The sequence below is a fragment of the Arctopsyche grandis genome, chromosome 11 (assembly GCF_051622035.1).
Source record: "Arctopsyche grandis isolate Sample6627 chromosome 11, ASM5162203v2, whole genome shotgun sequence".
NCBI classification, from domain to species: Eukaryota; Metazoa; Arthropoda; class Insecta; order Trichoptera; family Hydropsychidae; genus Arctopsyche; species Arctopsyche grandis.
In genome coordinates, this window is record NC_135365.1 from 2,465,768 (window position 1) to 2,490,257 (window position 24,490).

Sequence of the window (24,490 nt, forward strand, 5' to 3'; positions counted from 1 at the left end):
CCGATGATGAATTTTTTTTTAAATTGGTCCAGTTTTGGAGGAGAAAATAGGAGAATACGAAACCTCGATTTTGTCAATTTAAAATACGTTTTATCTGGTTGAAGCGCAACTGTCGCATTCACTCAATATATATATATTGATATATATTGTCGCATTCACTCAATATAAATATCGAAGAAAGGAACGGTAACAAAATTAAGGTTTCGGGTGTACAGCCCTCTTAATTAAGTACAGAAATAATCATAGAGACATCTATGGATTTTAGATTTTTTGTGCACAATTATTACAATTTATACACATAATGAATACAGATTATAAGATTATGGAGACATCTATATATTTAGATTATTATGCATAATTTTTACAAATAATACATAAGATTTTTTTGTGACAACAGGAAAGGATTTACATATATGCCAATTTGAGGAACCGTTTCAACAATGATCAGATAAAATTGGCAAACTCTGATAGAGAAACGATCGATTTGGAGTCACAAAACCCCCAAATCTAACCAGCAGTTTTGGCGGTTCGAACCAGTGATCGCATGGTGCTAAATATATACGCTACCATTAAACCCACCTGCTGCCTATCGTCATTATCGTCATTAGCGTGCCATCCAAAGTACAAGCCAATGAGACTCGTTTAACCACTTAACCGCCATAAGTGCACCGGTGCGCGCTCCTTCATATTTAAGTATATGACTTGAAATCAATTTTGGTTTCTTCACAATGACATCTATAAATATCCTGTTATACTAATGAATATAGTACATGATATATTCAAGAGGTAGTGTCAAGGGTTGGCACTAAACACATATAATAAAATAATCGAATCAGTTTCTACAAACGCCTGGCGATTAAGTGGCTAATGTCGTTCGGTCAGCAGTTTGGCTTAGTGGTAGCGTATATATTTAGCACCACTGAGGTCAAAGGTTCAAGTCCTCGCCACTTATATTGTTCTTAAGTTTATTGTTTCGATACTAGAGAAAATTATAGAACTTTCGTAAAACGCATCGTAATATTGAAATAAATAAAAATCCATTGTATTGAAAAGATAAACAAGATTTGTATGTCTGTATGTATAATAGACTATTTTTCACATTTTAAGATAACACTGAACAACAAAATTATGGAGATTAATCAATCAGCTATTTACCTACTAAATTTTGACCTACTAAATTCGAAAATTACAATTAATTTTTGTGGGCTTGCTCTTGTTTGAGAAATATGAGGGTTTAAAAAAAAATGGGCAATTTTTACAGATCTTTGACTTTTGCAGTTTTTAATTAAAAATCTAGTATTGCTGGGACAAAATTGATTATTGAAATCAATAGTCAGATGTTTTTGCTATTAATTGTCATTTTTTATGTCTTTGAAATATTCATAATTAATTATCAATCGAATTTTAAAAGTCAATAAAATATTATTAGATAATTTCGCTAATTTTTAATTTCACCACGTGTGTAAGGATTTATGTCAATATTTTTAGTTTTATCAAAATGAAGTAATTAGAATGGTAAATGATTTTAAATTGAGTTAAAAAATGCTAACGCATGGGATAATGACAGAGCGAGATGAAGAATCAAGAGCGCATCACTCCATCTCACTCGCTCACGTTCACTTTTAAGCGATGAAAATTTCATAGCCAGCAGTTTGGCTTAGTGGTAGCGTATATATTTAGCACCACTGAGGTCAAAGGTTCGAGTCCTCGCCACTACTGGTTAGATTTGGGGGTTTTGTGACTCCAAATCGATCGTTTCTCTATCAGAGTTTGCCAATTTTATCTGATCATTGCTGAAACGGTTCCTGAAAATTGGTATTAGATCTAATCCTGTTGTCACAAAAATCTGCCTGTGTATAATTTGTAATAATTATACACAGTAATCTGAAATCTATAGATATCTCTATAGACATCTCTATAATTTCGTATTTATTATATGTATAAAAATTGTATACAAAAAAAAAATCTAAAAATAATCCATAGATGTCTCTATGATTATTATTTCTGATTAATTGTTATATGCTATATATTCTGATTGTATATGTATGTATTACTGTATTTCTGATTTCTGATTGTTTATGTATTCTGTATTTCGTTAACGTACACCCGTCGCATTGGAGCAAATCTGTAATGGCGAGTGTATATTGATTTGTAACAATAAAATAAAATAAAATAAAATACCAACTTAAACATTAACTCGGCCCAAGCGTGCCAACTTAATCATTTACACACGCATTTTTCTGTGTTTGTCAACTAAATCCTGAATGTTTAGTATAGCATATTATACGACCGATATAACCTAACCTAACTTTCGTACATAACCAAACCCTTTGCTCAAGTTTATACGATTTGACTTTGAGCAAATGATGAACGTCATCGTCATTAGCGTGCCATCCGAAGCGCCAAAAACGATTTTTAATCACAAGAGCAAACCCAAAGTCCAAACGGAACGAAAGGCCTATTCTGATTGGACTAATTCGGTTAGATGATGAAGAGGGTTTTCGGGTTGTGATATTTTGACGAAAGTTTGACACCATCCAGAGTCAAATTCGCCGCAGACTCCAAACGCAATTTGCTCAAATCAGCTTTCGGGCAAACTAAAGTAGTATTTACCGAACTCTAAAGTTAAAAGGAGGGGGGGGTGGGTTTGTATTCAAAACATACAAATTGGCGTCCCCTTTGGAGAAATTAAAAATTAAAATCGAGGAAATTTCTGGTGAAATTCATCGGCACCGGCTGAATTTTATCTACTCGCTTCGAATAATCCTCGCTAAGCCTGCGAAAGTTCTCGTTCGTCGAAGTACAAAGGAGCGGAGGACTCCTAAAGGATTAACTTCCTGCTGTGCCAACTGACACCCTCAACCTCCCCCCTCGTGATAAAATACCCCCTACGATGTTTTCATAATGTGAAGCAGCTGTAAGTATCAGGTGAAGTTAGCTGTCTTCGTTTTGATTCGTTACACCCCGTTGAAACAGACAAAGGAGATATTGTTTGAATAAATTGAGTTTCTAGTATAATATGAAATTTGCATTATAAATTTTTAATATATACCGCTGTAACGTTGATTGTAGCAAAATTTTTCATTTATTTGCTTCAATTCCTAAGGAAGATGTAAAATTATTTTATTACTACGTAATAACCAGGTGCACGCATTCGTGTATATGATTAAAAATAAGAATAAAAAAAACCATGCAACACGTCTGTATGAATAACAGGGTTTGGTGCATCCGCTCTAAAATCGCCAGATTAACAGAACGGCAGCTTTAAACGTAATTCTCGTTTTCTCGAATGATATATTGCACATCAGATGACGAGTAACCTTTCGATGTGCACAAATGCAATTATTAAAATTGAGTTGGATCTTTCTGGCGAGTTTAATAAGGCAAGATTCGGAACTTATCGAATCTTGCCTTATTAAACTCGCCTGAAAGATCCAACTCAATTTTAATAATTACCATTTTAATAATTGCATCTGTGCACATCAAAAGGTTAGCCGTCATCTGATGTGCAATCTATCATTCGAGAAGATGAGAATTGCAGCCGTCCGTTAATCTGTCGTTCAATTTGTCTGGCGATTTTAGAGCGGATGCACCGCATCCGAATAACACTGTTCGACAAATGACGACTTTTTTTGGTTCAGAGACGAGATATGACTTTTCTTATAGATATGCCCAATGAACACGAATCTGGTAATAAAAAATGTTGATTGGCTCGAGATTCGGAGATATCCATGTGTTTTTAAATCGCGCGATTTTTCTATATCTTGGTGTTGTTCGGTCGATGTCTCAAAATCTGTCAATTTTTTGTTCAAAATAAATATTGGAATTTATAGTTGGGTATTTTATCTGTCATCTGTAGTACTTTTCAGCTTTCAAATTTCTCTAAGTAGTCGACCAGTTCAAATCAAAAGTCAAAAGTACGTATTTTCACTTGGGATTTTTTCCCACTGTTAATACTATTTTATATTGAGTATTTTCTATTGAAGCATGTTTTTTGGGGTAGTGTTCTGACTACATTATTTTTTGTTTTCGTTTAAAAGGGTTAATTGAAAGTGTGAACTTTAAATCGGTAAAATTTCGAGCAAAAAGCTCGTACTAGTATTTAGGACTGCGCATGCGCAATACCAGAGTAATGTCTGTTCAAGCAGTGTGACGAAATAAGTATATTATATAAATATGTATATGGATATTTATTTTATTTAGCCTATCCATTTACATATTTAAATATTTAGTCTTATATATAAAGAATGTCGTCTTTCACTGTGAGGGAATTAAGGCATCGAAAAATTCGGGGGTCGACCGGGTGTGCAGTAAAGAGATCGGTCAGAGTGCATCTCCCTAAATATCACGTAAAGATTAGAAGAAATGTAGCGGAAAGCCATGGACGTATTTAACGTTAATGATCGAAGTCAATTTTTTCTTTAAAAAAAATCGATTCGTTCGTCTCGTCTATTTTACGTAGAAATTTGCAAGGTTTTTAAAGATATTTGCATAGGCAGATCCAAGGGGGGTACAATGGATGCCATCCCCCCCTCTACATATTTTTTATGTATTATATTTTCAATTTGTATGCTCACCTGCCCTCCCCCCCCCCTCTTGACAATTTTCTGAATTCGCTAGTGAATATTTGACTTTACTTACCTATAGGTAGATAGTATTTTTATTACTAACCTCATATTAGCTCGATTTCGATTTTTTCTTCTGACAAAATTTGGGTTCTTATCTAATCGTTTTCAAACTTTGCCGTTTTGCTCGGTTTGGTCATCAATATATGCGTAAATCAAATCCGCCATTACGATGGTGAAAAATAATCGTAATAGACACGTTTGAAAATACTCCATTATCGTTCTCGGTGACGTTTATCAGTAAGTTACCGTATTTATCCACTCTCTTCCGATCGTTTTTTCCCATTTCACCACCCTCTCGCTATGTCAGATTTTAATTGTTTAAACGCCTATAATTTGTTTATTTTTTCACTCTACATATATTTTATAAAATTTGCATTATATGCTCTCTCTATCTCTATTATATATTTTTACTTCACTCATATGTAGGTTATTTACCTTGAGTTGTGTTTTAATTATATTTTTCTTGTTGTCATTTTTTTGGCCGGTAGAAACGTTCTGGTTCTATTTTAATTTTGAGGAAATTAAAGCAATCTCTCGACGATCTTGATTATAATACATATTTATATTAAATGTATACAATTTTAGTACATACATACATATGTATATACCTATACATATGTAAGTTTACATTTGGATGCAAACTAATTGCATTGCAATAATAATGGGAAGGTAATGTTATATAAATAAATAAATATACAGAATGTATAGAACAATCTTGATAATAAAGTTAAATAAAATTGGAAAATTCTGACAAGACAGTCATTTCAATTTTATAATCGTCCAAATCTCACAACTATGTATGTAAATATAGAAATATTCAAAATCATCAAGAAAATTGACTATTTTTATCGGTGAGGTATTTTAAATACTACAATAAAAATATTGTAGTATCAAAATGGTTGTTCGTTTCTTTTTCTGCTAAATTAGAATCGGTAATTAAATACAGAGATAAAAGAGGAACTAGTAAACAAGTCCACTCAGATTGAAAAGTCAATTATGTTGAGCTACAAGAAAATGAACAAAGTTGATCCCATAAAACAAAAAAAATGGGCCTGATTGGAGTTTGAAATTAAAAGAAAATAAATGAGTACTATTATACGGTCTTACTTTTCGTGGAAATATATTTAGACAGAAAAATACATGAAATGCTATGGCGATAGAAAACTTTTAATTGAAGATTGATCCTGAACTTCAACGTTCATAATATTTAATTCTGGTAATGGAAAATCCTTAAATTTTCTTCGATATCGAAGCAAAATTTTTTCAAATTTCCATTTATACGTTATTAAAATTAATTTCGAACGTACGACCTTAGCGAGTTTGATTTACGATATAAATTACTTGATATTGTATGAAATGAAAGGTCAAAATTTTAATAAATAGCAAAATGTCAAACTGGGCGTTTAATCAGCTCCGACACCTGAACGTCTCAACTTGAGCCGTTTAACGTTGCTTAAGAAAACGTTGCCGGAAAATTTCAGAAACCCAACGGACAGTATACATAATTTACATTTAATTTGAATAATCATACCCGTGGAAGTGGTGAAAACATGTTACATAGCTAGCGTTCGGTATTATTTTAAGGGAAACGTCTATGAGGCTTTGTTCGACCTCACCGAACAAATGGGACATCACCTTCGTTTATATATGTATATATGTATGTAAAATATATTATAGATACACTAGCATAAGTTGACGAATGACAAGAAATAATAAGTCCCCTTTGCCTACATATAAAGCATAGACTTAAACGGCTGAAAATTCTAGCTTTATATGCTACATATGCTAAAAAGATCCAAGGTTGTTTGAAAAATGTGTGTTTAAATCGGTAAACGGACTACTAGTCATATGTGAACCAGACACAGGACAACCGGTCGCTCTAGATCGGTCACACGTGATCACTCGTCACACTAAAACTGGTCACACCCTAAAACTGGTTGACCGATTTTAGGGTGTGACCAGTTTTAGTGTGACGGGTGATCACGTGTGACCGATCTAGAGCGACCGGTTGTCCTGTGACCAGTTCACATTTGACTAGTAATCACCGAACCGTGTAAATCAACCAGAATAATAGACTAGTAGTTAGCATACAATGCTTTGAACAGAGTGGTCACGGGTTCATATCCCACCGGTTTCTACTAGCCAGACCTTGGATTTGTGACTCCAGGTCGATCGTTTCCTATCAGAGCTTGTCAATTTTTCCCATTTTCGTGGGAAACGGTTCCTGTAATTAGGCATCTTCTTTCCAATCTCTCTTGCAAAACTCAAATTATTCAGCATCTTAATTTTCGCCAATTTAAATATTGTTGCGTAGGGGTGGGTGAAGGATCCAAGTAAAAGGCCAAAGTCGTTTCACAGCATTTATTGGTGATTAAGGAGATACACGCACTGGCAGTGCTCCGTCCAGAATGTTTTCATATGGTCTAAGTACCTTCTTATAAAGGACAGGTCGCTCAGGGCATCTTCGACGTCCGGTTACTTCCCCATTGTTAAGTCACGTACTCGGATACGCAGTCCCACGCTTTTCGCGTTGTCAGTTCTAAGAACTCCACGGGAATGCGACCGAGTGCCGTTACCGCCGCCAAGTGCATTCGGGGGTATCTCATTGTTAGCCGACTTGCACTTAAGCCTGGAGATAATGCTCGAAACCAATTATAACGGCGGCTCCTTTTAGCATACGCTACAATACTAATAATATTTGTATCAAATGTACAATGTTTCTGGCCAGGATGGCGCATTGGGGTTACCTGTTAGGCCTTCCTGATGTAGTAGATGTTTAGAAGTATAACTTAATTATTTACAACATATAAAGCATTATAGATTATTCACATCACTCTATTTTAATTTTTCAGATCTTTCGACATAGTCACAGTGAATTAATAGAATGAAAGGATCGACTGTGATGTACAAAAACGTACGTACTGAGTAAAGTTATACGTCAAACTGTACGGAGCAAAGTAATTGTCGGTATCGTTTTAAATGAATAACAACAACACAACCATGGGTGAGAATGAACGCATCCGTCTGGTGGTCTTGGGTGGTGCTGGAGTTGGCAAATCTTGCATCGTGAGAAGATTCTTGAACAACACATACTCGGACAAGTACCGCAGCACTGTCGAGGACTTGTACAGCAGAGAATATGACTTGGGACACATGACACTGAAGGTGAGTTTTATTAATGATTGTGCATACTTAATGTCGTCGATATATCAGAACTGACGCTCTAAATTATATCCAACAGGTTGATATATTAGACACGGCTGGTGACATGCAATTTCCAGCGATGAGAAGATTGAGCATTGCTACGGCTCATGCTTTTCTATTAGTATATGCTACGACTTCTAGTCCATCTTTTGCTGCCATTAAGCAGTGCTTTGAAGAAATAAGAGAACAACGTCCTGATTTTAAGGTAATTAATACAATTTACTTTACTGCCAATAAAAAAATAAAATCAGACTTCCAATATTTTTCTTAAATTCCTTCGGATAGATCTCTTTTTATTCCCATTTGAAACTCAATCTTACATAGATTGGGATCATATTTGTTTTCCAATTCCTTCCGGGTACTCTCTCAGCAAAGATTCTGAAAGCTCAATTGAGATCTCTCAATTCAAAGTATTGTTTTCTTATTGATCCCAATTCGATTAATCAAATCATTCGTTTCTTTTATTGTTCATTAGTTCGCAGTGTGCTCAAGTTCTCAACTCAAACTCTCTGATGTTGAAACGGGTCCAAAGGAAATTCCTCAGATTTTTATATCTGAAGACATTTGGATTTTATCCATATCTGCCTATGTCTTGGTATCGTTGGGGTTCAACTCCTTGGCAAAGAGAAGAGATTTATTTCTTGAGAAACATTTCGTAAAATTATTAAAAGGAGAGATTCACAATCCCGCCATCCTGGAGAAGCTTAATTTTTTTTAAAGTTTTGCGAAAGCATATTTTGTTGCCAATTAGGGCTAAAACAAACGTGCTCATGAACTCCCCCCTCTCGAGAGCTGTTCGACTCCTCAACTTACTGGCACATTGCTTGAATCTCTTCAATGCCAGTTATGTTAGTTGGTCGAGCACATCCTATAATACATAGCACGATATATGTAATTATCTTTATTATTTATTTGTTTTTCACTATACATATTACTTACTTGATTTTTATTTTTTTTTATTTTTTTTGTTATTGTTGTGTTATGTATACTTATATTTGTATTAAAACCACATTGACGCTTTAGAACTACCTGTCAAATCTCTGTTGTATTGATTTTTAAAATAAATTAAAAATATGAATAAAATATACAATACCATATGGATTTGAATCTTACATACATTGTACATTTGATAAAATAAATAAAATCTTTTTTTTATTAAAACAAACATTTATATTATACATATGCATGTATATGGATTTCAATCCAGCTGGCGACAAGTCCCCTCGGGCGTACCTCAAGGCTCACTTCTTGGTCCTTTACTTACTTTTTGTATTCTTTATAAATGATATTGGTGATTGCTTCAAGAATTCCGTTTACCTCGTATTTGCCGATGATATGAAAATTCTCAAAACTATTGAGTCGATTACGGATATCTCATTTTTACAAGAAGATCTAGACAGACTTTCTGACTATTGCCTATGTAATAAATTAGATCTTAATGTTTCCAAGTGTGCCATAATGACTTTCTCGCGTAAAAAAGGCGTTCTTAATTCTGTCTACTATCTAAACAATCTAATTATTCCACGTGTTGGTTCTTTTAAAGATTTAGGTGTTATACACGATACTAGAATGCTTTTTAATATGCATATTGATCAAATCACTGCGAAAGCATCTACATAAAGCACTAGGTTTTATTATCCGATGCTCTAAGGAATTTAGATCAATTAAAACCATCAAAATTTTATACTGTGCGCAAGTTAGAGTCCCATCTTGAGTATGCCAGCCAAATTTGGAATCCTCATTACGTTATTTATATTGATCGTATTGAAGCTATTCAAAAACGTTTCCTTAGGTATATATCATTAAAATTTAATATAAAAGAAATTAATTATGAATCCCGATGCCGTAGGCTTCATATCTTTCCCTTGTATTATCGACGCAATGTAGCTGATATAACATTACTTTCACGGATACTACGAGGTGACATCGACTGCTCTGCTATCCTAAGTAAGTTTTATTTATATGTACCAAATCGGTCCCTACGCAAATGGCCTTCTGGCAAATGGCTTCCATTGCCTCCACTAATTATCGTCGAAACTCTTATGTCGTCAGAGTGTACAATTTTTACAATGGCTTAGATGAGAATATTGACCTATTTCATGATAGTTCAATTACAATTAGGAACTTATTTGCAAGATTGTTATTTTTAACCCGTTCTTTCTTTCTTTTTATTTTATTTTTTTTTTACCTTAATCCTTTTTGCTTAGTTTTCTATTTTTACTCACCATAATCTATTATTACTTTCTACTATTATTTACAAATTTGTCATTATTTTCTTTTAGTATTGTTATTTTTTTTTCTTTTTTATTGACCTTCATAGCAAGTTCCATTTTTCATTTTTATGCTATTTGAAGAAACTTTTAATTGGCTTATGTTTAATTATTTATTTTATTATCTTTGTTTTAGCTGTAAGTTTCTCTCTGTTTATTAAATAAATAAAATAAATATATCAAATAATTGAAAAATTTTTTTTTCAAAGGAAATTCCTATCGTGGTTGCCGGAAATAAGCAAGATTTAGCATCCACTCATAGGGAAGTTCAAATAGAAGACGTTTCAGAGTGGATTTTCTGTGATCTTCCCAAACTGAGGTGAGTCAAATTATAAACCTACAAACAAAAAATTTATATCAATTGAAAACAATGATTGATTATGCATAAATTTCAGAGCTAAAGTTTTGGAATGTTCGGCAAAAAGTGACTTCAATGTGAGAGACATATTCCGCACGTTTTTGACATTGTCAAAAATCATGCCAAAACCCGGCGATGACACCACAGGTGGACTCAAAAGACGCTCCAGTGCTTACGTCAGTGCTACAAGCAAAGGTATTCATAGTAGTCGGTCAACTTATGTAGCCTCTTCCAAGAATCTCTATCTTCATCTTCGGTGCAATGGTTTTCTAGTCATCTCTGATGGCTATTTTTTCTTGGAAGAAGCTATACAACTCCTGGTCGTTTTTGATTAATCATCAAATTCTCATACTAGTGTAATACATAGATGGAAATTAAGACAATGATGTTTGTACAGGGAAAAACCGTGCTCCGAGTCCAGCAGAAGGCAGACCTAATCACTTGGCAGCCAGCAGTACTTCCGAGGGTCTAGGAGGTGAAGCCAAAGCCAAGCCTCGATCCAGATCTTTAATCCGCAGATCATCTCGCAAAACCAAACAACAGATGAGAGACGCCCAGTCTAACTCCGAAGATTGCAACGTTCAGTAAAAAAAAAAAAGAAAGCACACTTCTGTCTAGTCTAATTTCTCGATACTTATTCAATTTATGCATATTATCAATATAAACAATATTTGTGCACCTATCTTAGCTGATTATTTATATAATTTTACTTGTGTATTCATATTTGTCTATTCATAATCTATTTATATACGATGCGGTGCAAACGATCGACAAGCGCCAGACAGACTGAACCACAGATTAACTGTACGTGTACCTTATGCGTGCGCACTGCTCGCACTTACACTAAGCGAAATCTACCCGAAGTCCCGACATACCCACCCTGTATACGTTCTGTGCTCCTGATACTTTAGTTCCGAATTTTGCCTTATTAAACTCGCCAGAAAGATCCAACTCAATTTGAATAATTGCATCTGTGCACATGGAAAGGTTACTCGTCATCTGATGTGCAATCTATCATTCGTGAAGTCGAGAATTGCGTTTAAAGCAGCCATCCAGTTAATCTGTGGTTCAGTCTGTTGGGCGCTTGTCGATCGTTTGCACCAAACCCATTTATATACCGTATATGTAGTTACCGTTAGTTGATATTTTGAACTGTAACAATTACAATAGAAGCTTGAGGTTGAATTTTATCAGTTAACTTCTGATAAGAGGATATATGTAAAAGGATTCGAAAAATTATACAGAGGGACCACCAATGCTATTCTATGCTTAAAATTCAGAAAAAGAAAGTATACTGTTTCGAATGCCGATGGAGATAATTATGACATAGTCTTATCAATAATATATCATTTCGTCTTACTGCTAGAATTAACTTGAATCATTTTACTGTTAGTATTAATTAGTATTTCAATTTAGCATTTAAAATTTAAATTTACTCTATTTATAATTATTAAGCTTGTTGCAGAAACTATTAACACATATTGGTTGCAAATACTATAGGAATGTATTTGATTTAAACAAGTCTATTCATCATTGAAGTTTATATAACGTAATACAATTACTATCTTTAAATATAAGTTAGAAATATCACGCGGGCCAAATTATCAGATTGTTATCATTAATTTTAAAAGTTAACACTTTCAAAAAAAAACCCTAAACCAAACACAAAAAGTATTTATATTCATCATTTAAATGTATATAATCGTGTGTGTGAATGTATGTATGTTTATTTAGTCCTAAAAATCATTTTGTATATAATATTTTTGTAAAATTGTATCAAGCTACTTGTATCCAATTAAACTTTGTCTAAAATGAGATTCAGGCCTGATGCTGTCGCGATGATGTTGGATTGATTTTTAAAGTCTATTTTTCAATTCCTACTCACAATCACACTTTTTAGAATGTGAGGCAACGGAAATAGTCCAAACATGGTCTCATGGGCGATCCTATAGCTAGGAGTTTTGGCCCATTAATTAAAAATCATCAAAAGTATCTAAATATTAAATTGGATTGGAGTATGAAACTAAAATTTAAAAATATCTCATTTTGAGGTTATGTTGTTACAAGTTTTTTAATGTCCATATTAGCTTCTTTAAGAACAATTATAAGATAGCAGACTTGATAAAATAGTCCAAGACAGTAAAGCATTTCTTGTTCCATTTTGTATGTGGCCTATTTTATCGTAGATCATTCTGATGGTTCACGAAGAAATGAATAAAATTTCTTAAAATTAGCATTTTAATATTGAAACCTACAAAATCATATGAGTATGAGTCATCGCGACAGCCTCGTTCATACCCCAAATAATAACCATTTAAATTAATACCAGTGGCGGCTCATGAGAATTCACAGTGGAGGGGCTGCAGCAGAGAAATTTTATAATAATAGAAGTCCCTTTACGTATAAATAAATTGTGTCAATAATACGCGGTACGTCTCCATAACTACGCTACAACGCACGGAATATAATCAGGGTCATCACATATTCACTACAGAAATTAAAGTTTTATTTTGATATAGATTTATTTACAATTTGATTAATGGTGGTGTTGGGCGTTGGTAGCCAATCCGTTTCTTTTCTCATTATTTTTATCCACTTGTTTGTATTTATCTGTCCTTGGGAACTCTTAAATTAACGTGTAAAATATATAGTTTCAACAAAAATATGTATAATATAAAATGAACGATGTTTATATTAATTAAACTTAAATAATTGGCTATTAATATAATTGAGTATTCGGCGCCACCAAGAGAAATGTTTTTACATTTATTTAAAAATAATGTTTACATTTCTCTGGTGCCAGCCCTGAAATTTTATGTAGAATGCGGGCGATCGCCATGACACTTTTAAAAACTGTCAAACTGCGATGTTAATTGACGAATATGTTACTTAAATAATCAATTTACTTATAAAAATGTATCCCATATTGTTTATTGTGTATTTTTGAATGCATTGTGCAATTTATAACGATGCACTTGCCCATCTTGCGAGTAATATAAACAAACAGAGAAGTTCTTATCGGACATACGTCGATTACCTATAATCAAACACTTCTAATGCCAAAATTATTTGAAAAGGTCTGTGGACATTCCTCACTTGACAACAATATGACGCCTAAAGCCACTTCTATTATTATAACATTTCTCTGGGCTGCAGAGGTGAATCGGGCTATAGTAGCTCGAAATGTATGCGTACTATACTGGGAGGGCTGCAGCCCCACAGCCCATATGGACGAGCCGTCACTGATTAATACACACCTTTCAATCTTATCTATTGCTAAAATTCCGACGATTTTCACACTTCACAATTGAAATTATGATGTACCACGAATTATGTGATATTTAAATGAAAGAAATTATGACCATTATATAATTGTGGTGTTTTTGAATTGCTCATTATATTATACACCGTCATTCTTGCGCATTCCGCCGTACTTTAAAGCGAAAAAATAAACGTGCCACCATTTCAGCAAGTACCTTAGACCAGAGCATCGAAACCTTTGGATATTCACGACTCGTAGAGTTTGTCATACATATGTATGTACTTCATCGGCAGTCGCTAGTTATTCCGTATATGCATAGGGAAAAAACACTAACTAACATCGGTTTTCTCCCTCACACGCGATCTCACTCGCACGCATTAGGCCGAAGTGCTGTTCGGGGAACACATGTTACCGCGGTGCACAGGTTACGATGCTCTGCCTTAGACGAGTAACCATTTTACTATTCCGTAAAGTACCACGCACTGGGCAAGAGGAACCGAGTGTAATGAATGAAAATGTACATAGTCCATGTAAGGTTAAGACAATATTAAGCCCCTGTATACCTGTTAATAGTTTATAAATGTAAATACATATATGCATGCAAACACTTTCAAATGTACACGGAAAAGTTTTGCTACGGTGATTTTGACACACTTGAAGCGTTACATATATGATATATTGATTCGTTGAAATGCCTATGGAACATTAGGACTTGAAAATTTTAATTGAAAAATATCAAAAACTTGCATAGTTGACATATCAATATATTTTCGATGCGTTATAACAAACAGTGGAATTGTATCCAAGGCAACAAACGTATGCGTATAATGGGACGTTTAAAGGTCTATTATTACTATCCAGCAGTTTACGGCTGCAGCACAGCACAGCAGCTCATATAAACGACAGTTTCTATTCATACTATACAGCACCGCACGTTTCGGCACCTTCAGACAAGTTTTGGCCGAGTGCAAGGCAAAATCAGCTTACATATACATTGCAGAGCGCGACGATACGGCGCAATATTGCTTGCGTCGAATCAGCAACATGGCTCGTTGGTTGGGGTTTTTGCCTACCACCGAGAGGCGCCAGGTTAGATCCAATGAGTTGACCCCGATTGAAAAGAATTTATTCTGAGTACATCTGTAATGCTGCTGGCCAGACTTGGATATTTGTGACTCCAGGTCGATCGTTTCCTATCAGAGTTTGCCAATTTTTCTGATTTCATTTTTGAAACGGTTCCTCGATTAAATTGGCTAAAAACCTTCCCACCTCACTATGTCACCATACAATAAAATTTATGTACAAGTTAAAACTCAAAGATGTCTCGTTAATTTCGAATTTTAAGTGTCAACTTGTGTAATAAAAATGCTCCATTGCTGGTAATTGGCCATGAAGGCCATGTTAGGCCTTCCTGGTATATATGTACATATATAATAATACTGTCACAATATGACGTTTCCGAAGATATTCGGTAATTGGACTATTCGTCACATTGCAGTGGTCACAAAGACAATTTTTGCCATTAAAATCGCGAATACACAATATTTGCCACTCAAGTTCTCGTTAGTATGATGGACTTTTCGGCCGCCAGATGTTCCGTTGTAGAGATTGCAGTGACTTTGTGACCAGTAATCACCGAACCAAAATATTCATATGCGCATGCGCACTTTAGTTAGTACGCGTGCACACGCTACTATGACGTCAAAAGTCAAAGAAAACTAGCTTCGCTTGATACGTTACGGTGACATGCACTGTTGTATAGTATGAATAGATTTTGTCAGCTATTGCAGTTACGTCTACGACATGAATGCGTCTTTTCAAAGAATACATTTCGTACGTGCTGTGCTAGTATGAATAGATCTTAAGCCGGCATCGCCGATTTAAACGACCCTTACGAAGAGTCTGTCCCAGTATTAGAAGTAAAAAAAAAAAAGATGTAACGATTTTATATGTATATTATTATATAATAATGAATATACATATATACATATATATATTTATCGTGTATTGATAATTGTAATTCTAACTATTAATTCTTGTATGTCTCTATATAAAGAAAGACATAAAAGTGATAAATGTACCATAACCAAAATAATAAAAAAATTATTTGATGTTTACGAACGCTTTCTGATATATATATAATATATGTATGTATGATAAAATAACGCTGAGCGTCTATAAAAAAAATTCAAGAGTGGTAAAAATATTTTATTATACATTATTGAAAACCTGATATCACAATTATTCACTTAAGGATATAATTTAAAAATAATAAAAATTCGTGTTGGCCGCAGATCAAGATTTACATCGAGTATGTCGTTTTGGAAGTTTGAGTGGTGGCTAGCAATTCGTCGTCCTGACTTCCGACGCATTTCTTGATATACTGAAATCAGACACGTCCTCGTAATCGATTCCAGTGAATCACAAGACAATGTGTGCTCGTCAGACTTACCTGTGGATTGACCTGTATCTGTTGGTCCATATCTAAGATGTGCTGGTGTAAACGGGTGCAGTTGGCCATCTGTTTCTCGAGCAGACAGAGGGTTTCCGGAGACGCGTACATTTCAGGACTGTCGAGGAACACTACCATGCCGTCTTTTTGGTTTATTATAGCGTAAATTTCACCATCTTCAATCTGTAATGTATTAATGTACAATAATAATAAAAACAATACTACAACCCAGAGCTTGTTTCGATTCCCGACCCACTTTACACACCATGTTCAAAATGTAGCTTTCGGCTTGAGCTGGTCCGGCTAATTGGACGCGACTGGCGACGTCCGTCAGCGACAGAGTGAGGAACGTCTTCGTAAGGCATTGGATATTCTTTTTGTACATAGACGACACAACCTGGTGAAAGGAGGATTAGATTTAAAACCGTGTCTATGGAACAATGTTGATCCATAGATCAATATAAAAATAACCTGATTGACCAGTCCCATATTGTTATCGCGCTGGAACGTCTCTCTATGCTTCTGGATAACGTGTTGAATGGTATTAGTGGCATGCAAGTCGGCCAATTCGACGTATGCCGAAGATAGAGGCTTCAAGAAACGGCCGACCACGTGAGTGTGTGACGTATACTTTGGGATACGTTTGATCTGAAAGTTATTAGAAAATCATTCAAGCAAAAACCACGTACGAAAACTAGAGACAAGTCGATCCGAATGTACCTTTCCGTGTAAGATGAGCGATATGAGAATGTATTTCTTATACGCTTCGAGCATTATGTGAGAGACGGCGACGGCCGGCGTGGTGATGGCCACTTCGAAGAAGTACAAGGCGCGGTCGTAGTTCTTCATGGCCGTGTATATCATACCGCCGTAGTAGTAGCAGAGGAGGAAATGCTTCGAGTCGTTTTGGCCTCCTTGCTGTCAAAATCAATAACAAAACGCATTGATATTGTATACAATATTTTACAGTGAAATTATAATTTCACTATTGAGGTTAAATTTTCACCGACTCACGCAATGAGTACGGATATAACAATAGAATTACAAATTCACTTCTCAATGTCAGTGAATTTTTAATTTCGAATTACAATGTACTAACAATCTAATCTTAAATAAATAAAAGCAACCCTAACAACTTTGCCCGCGGCAATAAATATAGCGAACAAGCCCTGTACGTGGCGACACCTTTTTTGCGAATTTGGCAATCGAGTTTTCGACCTTAAATACAGATTTTAATATTTACTCAAGTAACCAGATATGTTAATTAACACAAAGTATTATTTTAAACAATAAAATACATAATATATCTCGTAGTTTTGGCTTAATTGTCAAATAATCATTCTTCATACAATTGAGACGTATCGTCGCCATTGTTCAACAGACGTGACGTCACATAAACGAGGTTTCAGTATGGTTCCACAAAACACTAATTTTGACTGGTATATATTCATTTTAAGCAAATTGAATAGATGGCATTCAACTCTCAGTAGTATATTCAACCAATTTTGAACCTTAAAACAGTTGAAATAGGCGCATATAAGGCTCAAAATCCCGTGCAAAGTTCAGAAATTCTATGGAAGATAACCGCACTACAGACTTGTCGCGCAAAGCTTCCATAGAAGACGGCCGCGGGCAAACGGTCAATCTCAAATAAGAAAAACCAACCCTAACTTAACCTTTAATAAATAAAGTCAACCCTAACTTAACCAAACCTAAATTTTAATAAATAAAACCAACCCTAACAACCAAATCTTAAAATAATAAAACCTTACGATTATACTCTAGGTTTAATGCAAAAATGAGCGGATCTCAGTGTTAATTGATACGTATTTACTGAATTGTTTAAAAATTCTACAAATTTACAAATATAACCAAACATAGATGTTTCTGTGGATGTTAATTGATATTGTAGCATATGCTAAAAGGGTTTTAATTGATTTTCGAGGATCATCTCCAGGCTTAAGTGCAGTCGGCTAACAATGGAGACCCCCCCCGAATTGACTTAACGGCATTCGGTCACTTCCCGCTAGAGTTCTCAGAACTGAAAGCGTAGGACTGCATACCGAGACCGTGGGACTGCGTACCTGGTACGCGACTATAACAATAGGTAAACAAACGTGTCGAGGGAGATGCAGTGAGCGACCTGCCCTTTATAAGCAGGTACTTAGGCCATATGAAGGCATTCTGGACGGAGCACTGGCAGTGCGTAGATCTCCTTAATCAACCAATAAATGCTGTGAAGCGACTTAGGCCATTTATTTGGATCCTCCACCCACCCCTACGCAACAATATTGTAGTGTGGATGTGTAGTGGTAGGTGTAGTTTATTGCAGTCGGCTAACAATAGAGACTCCGGATTGACGTAGTGGTCAGTAACGGCACTCCCGCTAGAGTTCTCAGAACTGACAGCGTAAAAGCGTGGGACTGTATATCTGGTACCTGACTAGAACAATAGGTAAAAAAACGTGTCGAGGAAGATGCAGTGAGCGACCTGCCATTTATAAGCAGGTACTTAGGCCATATGAAGGCATTCTGGACAGAGCACTGGCAGTGCGTAGATCTCCTTAATCAACCAATAAATGCTGTGAAGCGACTTAGACCTTTTATTTGGATCCTCCACCCACCCCTACGCAACAATATGTACATATAATATGTACTTTGTATAATACTAATAATACTTGTATCAATTGTAAAATGTTACTCGTAAGGCCTTTCTGGTATAATTAAACAAAAAAATAGACAGATAAAATATCATCGTCACCTCGGAACTTATACCCGTCACGTCAGTGTCTAAAAATTCCAACGCCGGTTTCATGCATTTGGATAGCAAACATAGTTGATACAAATCGGCGTGAACCGAAGTTAATTGCGAATCGAACAGTTGTATTTTTCTGATGGCTCTCTTCAACAACTCGATTCCTCTAATGGGCTGCTTCGTTTCCACTAAGCGGTTGGTAAATGTGTGACAAAGGTCGCAGACTGGAAAGAAATAATAAAATAACTTAAAATCGACACGAATATGAAGCTCTATACGAATATAAGACAGGCGTACACATTTCCGGTGCGACTCGCACTTGTTCTCCGCTACATCCTGTGATGAAATCTTGGATTTGATCGAGCAGTGTATTATGCTCCACGCTTCCGGCGGCCTGTAATGCATTAAAAAAGATATCAGTGAGTATTAATAGCATGCTTCGAATGTGAAACTTATATAACATTGATTATATATGTGTACGTGAGGTGCGGAATATCTAGCGGATAGAACTGCCAACACTCCCAAAGAATGCTGCTGGACGTCTAACGTTTCCAATACGGTATTCAGGTGGATGTTGTTTCGTTGCAGTAGTTCTTGAGATTTGTTTATCAGCTCTAGCACTTCGCTGAAACTCCCTGAAACACAAATCAAAACGAAATATTTCAATATATTTCAAGAACTTAATCTTTCAAACAGTAAGGAATAGAAGGAATGCTATCAAATTAGTCCATTTTTGAATTTGTATCGTATTTTATGTGGTATACATAAATTGCCTCGAAAGCAAAAGCCTGAATTATTCCAGCATCTACAAGTTCAAAAATGGACATACAATATATATGCACCGAGCCATCGATATGTATATAACCAGCAGAATAGACTTGTGGTTAGCATATAATGCTTTGAACGAAGTAGTCACGGGTTCAAAACCCACTGGTTTCTGCTGGCTAGACCTTGGTTTGTGACTCCAGCTCGATTGTTTCCTATCGGAGTTTGCCAATTTATCTGATTTTCATTGAAACAGTTCCAACAAATTACCTATTTTCTAGCAAATCTCGAGTTTTCAGCAAACTCGAACTTTGCTGAATTGTATAAAATGCTGTAAATTTACAAATTTGACCATAGATGTCTCTGTGAGTGTTAATTGATATTTACTTTGTATAATACTGATAATATTTGTATCGAATGTACAATCTTTCTGGCCAGGAAGGCGCATTGGGGTTAACTGTTAGGGCTTCCTGGTATAAATTAAAAATAAATAAATATAACCCTTTCTAAATATTTTTGTAGGTGACACAAATGACTCGCATCAATCTCGTCATCGACTTTGGTCGCAAAAACGTACAAAGCATCGATTTTATCATCAAAATGTGGCCAGACCTAGGGTTGGTGACTCCCGGTCAATGGATTCCTATCAGAGTTTGCCAATTTATCTGATTTTAATTGAAACGGTTCCAACAAATTGGCAACCTTACTTATTGTCTAGCAAATTTCGAGTTTTCAGCAAACTCGAATTTCGCTGAATTGTATAAAATACTGTAAATTTACAAATTTGACCATAGATGTCTCTGTGAGTGTTAATTGATATTTACTTTTACTGATAATATTTGTATCGAATGTACAATGTTTCTGGCCAGGAAGGCGCATTGGAGTCACCTGTGGGGCATTCCTGGTATAAATTAAAAATAAAATATAATAATTAAAAAGTAATTGAAGATGATATAAAATCAATCCATTGTATAAAGTTGTTTTCAACGAATTGTATATGAAAAAAAATTGGGCAAAGGTATAGCGCTGGGTCACCGACTGTTCTGATGTAAAATCAAAATGAAACAGGGCTCCACCTAATTTAATTATTAATGAAATATAAATATTTATAATAAAATATTATGAAAATAATTTAATAAAAATATTATAAATATTAAATTAAATGAAGCCATAGTTTGGATGATAAAAGTATTTTATTAAAAATAAATAAACTGTCTTAATCGTTTGCTGGCGGCCGTCTTCTATGGAAGCTTTGAGCGACAAGTCTGTAGCGCAGCTGTCTTCCACAAAATTTCTGAACTTTGCACGGGATTTTGAGCCTTATATGCGCCTATTTCAACTGTTTTAAGGTTCAAAATTGGTTGAACATATTACTAAGAGTTGAATGCCATCTATTCAATTTGCTTAAAATGAATATATACGAGTCAAAATTAGTTTTTTGTGGAACCATACTGAAACCTCGTTTATGTGACGTCACGTCTGTTGAACAATAGCGACGATACGTCTTAATTGTATGAAGAATGATTATTTGACAATTAAGCCAAAACTACGAGATATATTATGTATTTTATTGTTTAAAATAATACTTTATGTGTTAATTAACATATCTGCTTACTTGAGTAAATATTAAAATCTATATTTAAGGTCGAAAACTCAATTGCCAAATTCGCGAAAAAGGTGCCGCGTACAGGGCTTGTTCGCTATATTTATTAAAGGGTTAAATTTAATTCTAAAAATATATAGCTTTTTCTATTTTGTATAATAAATTGTGTTCCTTTTTATTTAGGGTTAACGGTTGGTCAGTGAAAATAAAAAAAAAATTCATTATTCATTCAAGCGCGAATCATTGCTTAGAATAAAAAGTAAAAAAAATCACATAAATGATGACGATATAGCACGCGTTTTTCTAGTCGATATTTTCGAGCTGCTAACGCTTCGAAGATGTTTTGAATGAAATTAGCCAATAGTGCAATGGAATAATAGTCGTAAAATATTCGAAGATTTTGGTAGAAATGTGAGGTTATGTGTGCGAGTGTGCGAGTGTGAGTGTCGAAGTAGTAGTCGAAAGATGAATGATGAGTGAGTGAGTGAGTGAGTGAGTGAGGAATAACCTGCAGCACAGAGAGCCCGCACGCCGCTGACGAACTGCTCGAGAGGAGACGCCATCGCTCGATTGGAGGAGACGACGAGTTGGATGACGAGTTTAGGTTTAGCTTTTGGCAACCAAACTCGGTCGGCTGCCTCGAATCACACTCAACTCCTCGCTCCAATCCAATTCTATCCGCAGACAAACCCTCCGGCACCCAAAGCAGCCGCGCTAGCGACTGTCACTCGTTTTGGTCATAGCACACTACTCCACGTCCCACTTCAAACGCCTCTTCGTCTCTCACCATTTTTATTACAAGGCTTTTCTTTCAAGATCAAAGCCACATTTATTAAAGAAACTTCCCAATTATAAGAGAATACATAAACACTTTTCATTTTTATAATATACCTTATCCTTTATTTAATTCACAAATTTTTTTACATCTTTTCAAAATAGTAGTTAAGAGGGCTGAATACCCGAAACCTTAATTTTGTTGCCGTTCCTTTCTTCAATATATATATATATATATATATATATATATATATATATATATATATATATATATATATATATATATATATATATATATATATATATATATATATATATATATATATATATATATATATATTGAGTGAATGCGACAATATATATGTAGGATATTAATATAAAAATGATTATAATTATGTATAATGATGTGGCTCATGCCGAACAGTTGGTATTATGCACTGTATGTATTAATGTTAAGGTTGGTACTACCGAACCGTGTCCGAGCGACAGTAGAGGCGTCGCGCCTTGACGTGCTGGTTGCGTACGCGCATCGATTACCTATTGTTCTAAATAAACGTATAAGATTGAATTGAGATCGCTTTTACTTGTCTCTCTCTCCTGCAATCCTCCCTACTACCCAGTGGACTTCCTATATATATATATATATTGAGTCGGTCTCCGTGACGAGACAGAATGTTAAATTACAGAAAACGCAAATATCGGAAGGCAAAGATCGAAAATCGAAAGATCTTAAGTTGAAAGATCAAAAAAAAAAAATGGTGCATGGTAAACGGTACATACTCACTTAATTGGCGCGAGCAGGATACAACAGGAACAAGAGGAACAGGCTTTTCCTCCCGTATTAATGTGCGCGCGCAGAATACGGGAGGAAAATTATGTTCCTCTTGTTCCTGTTGTATCCTGCTCGCGCAAATTAAGTGAGTATGTACCGTTAACCATACACCATTTTTTTTTTTTTGATCTTTCGACTTAAGATCTTTCGATTTTTGATCTTTGCCTTCCGATATTTGTGTTTTCTGTAATTTAACATTCTGTCTCGTCACGTACACCCATATTGAGTGAATGCGACAGTTGCGCTTCGACCAGATAATACCTATTTTAAATCGACAAAATCGAGGTTTCATATTCTCCAGTTTTCTCCTCTGAAACTGGACCAATTTAAAAAAATATTTCATCATCGGTATGAGAATATTTTCTATGTTTGTGTTTTTGTATTTTTTTAAAAATGAACCATTAAATTAGCACGCTGGACTCTTTTCGTGGGTGTAAAAACGAGGCGATTTTATAGATGTTTGATGGCTCCTAGCTCCTATAAAAAATAACTAATCAAAAAAATAAAACCACAGAAACATACCTATGGTAGATATCCATAGCATATTAAAAAATAATTTCTCTAGTACCATAATTGAGGAAAGGAGACGTGTAAAGGTCTGTTCATACCTATCCAGCACGACCCGTATCCTGCAAGTGTCATGCAAGTGCGGATAGTATTCTTTGGCACATTTTATATGGACGCGCATGAATGCGTAAATGCGCATGCATGAATGGAGTATGAATACGTCCATATAATGTACCAAAGAATACTATCCGCACTTGCATGACACCTGCAGGATACAGGTCGTGCTGGATAAGTATGAACAGACCTTAATACGTTTGTATGGACAAGGCGCTGGTGTCCAGCCCTCTTAAGATAATTATATATACAAGTCATAATAACACCCCTGACTAATGGTACAACTTTGGTTCAGTTTTCTCCATTTAAATTAAAGCAATACACTAATTAAATAATACATCGCTATTAATAATTAAAATATCAGAATCTATGCAAACGAAAATTCTATATGTAAATATACTATTCAAAAGCACCATTTCCCCTCTCAAAATCTTTCACGTAATCCTTACCCTTTATCACCATTGGAATCAAATTTCATTAAATCCTAAATGTTCTATTATAACCAAAGAATTGGAGCGGAGCTGGAGCACGGAACACGGAGCAGTGGAGCGATGAGATTTACCCGGAGCAGGAGCGGAGCAGAGCACGTAAAATTTTGTTGTGCTCCACGCTCTGAATATATTTTTATTTTCAACCTGGTAAACGGGTTACATACCAAATGTGAATCGCTACCACGATTTCCGCCGCTAAGAAAATCTCTCGCACGAAAATTCGTCGCACAAGATAATTTCCGTATAGAAAACTGACCAAATATTGCTCAGCAAATGCTTTTTTTCACGAGATTTGGGCAGTTCTAAGCAATATTTAGGCAGTTTCCTGTACGGCAATTTTCCTGTGCGACGAATTTTCGTGGGGCAGGAGACCGAATTTTCGTGAGATATGATTTTTACTGGCCTCTTATTGTTGAAACTTTTTTGCTCGGAGCATGGAACGGAGCTGGAGCAAAATATTGATGCCAGAGCGGAGC

General features: G+C 35.2%; 2 protein-coding genes across 9 annotated transcripts in view; one reads left to right on the forward strand and one right to left on the reverse strand.

Annotated features, from left to right (window-relative positions):
* Positions 1-11,048, forward strand: part of LOC143919169 (GTP-binding protein Di-Ras2) — a 238,437-nt gene extending 227,389 nt beyond the window's left edge. For all 7 annotated transcript variants that reach the window (XM_077441367.1, XM_077441369.1, XM_077441372.1 and 4 more), the window contains 5 exons: positions 7,481-7,793; positions 7,870-8,037; positions 10,312-10,421; positions 10,498-10,655; positions 10,858-11,048. In XM_077441367.1, the coding sequence (XP_077297493.1) occupies positions 7,608-7,793; positions 7,870-8,037; positions 10,312-10,421; positions 10,498-10,655; positions 10,858-11,048 (813 nt within the window). In that variant the 5' untranslated portion in view covers positions 7,481-7,607. The remainder of the gene's footprint in view (positions 1-7,480; positions 7,794-7,869; positions 8,038-10,311; positions 10,422-10,497; positions 10,656-10,857) is intronic.
* A 4,782-nt stretch (positions 11,049-15,830) lies between these two features.
* On the reverse strand, positions 15,831-22,095 carry CSN3 (COP9 signalosome subunit 3). 2 transcript variants are annotated; one of them, XM_077441849.1, is made up of 9 exons: positions 21,805-22,084; positions 19,409-19,563; positions 19,226-19,322; positions 18,935-19,152; positions 16,895-17,092; positions 16,646-16,822; positions 16,440-16,571; positions 16,175-16,357; positions 15,831-16,105 (listed from the first exon to the last, which is right to left on the reverse strand). In XM_077441849.1, the coding sequence occupies exons 1-9, from the start codon at positions 21,857-21,859 to the stop codon at positions 16,025-16,027; spliced, it is 1,296 nt and encodes a 431-aa protein (XP_077297975.1). In that variant the 5' UTR covers positions 21,860-22,084; the 3' UTR covers positions 15,831-16,024. The 2 variants fall into 2 exon arrangements, with proteins under 2 accessions (XP_077297975.1, XP_077297976.1); XM_077441850.1 differs by having other exon boundaries at positions 15,912-16,105; positions 16,646-16,804; positions 21,805-22,095.
* Between the last annotated feature and the right edge of the window lie 2,395 nt (positions 22,096-24,490).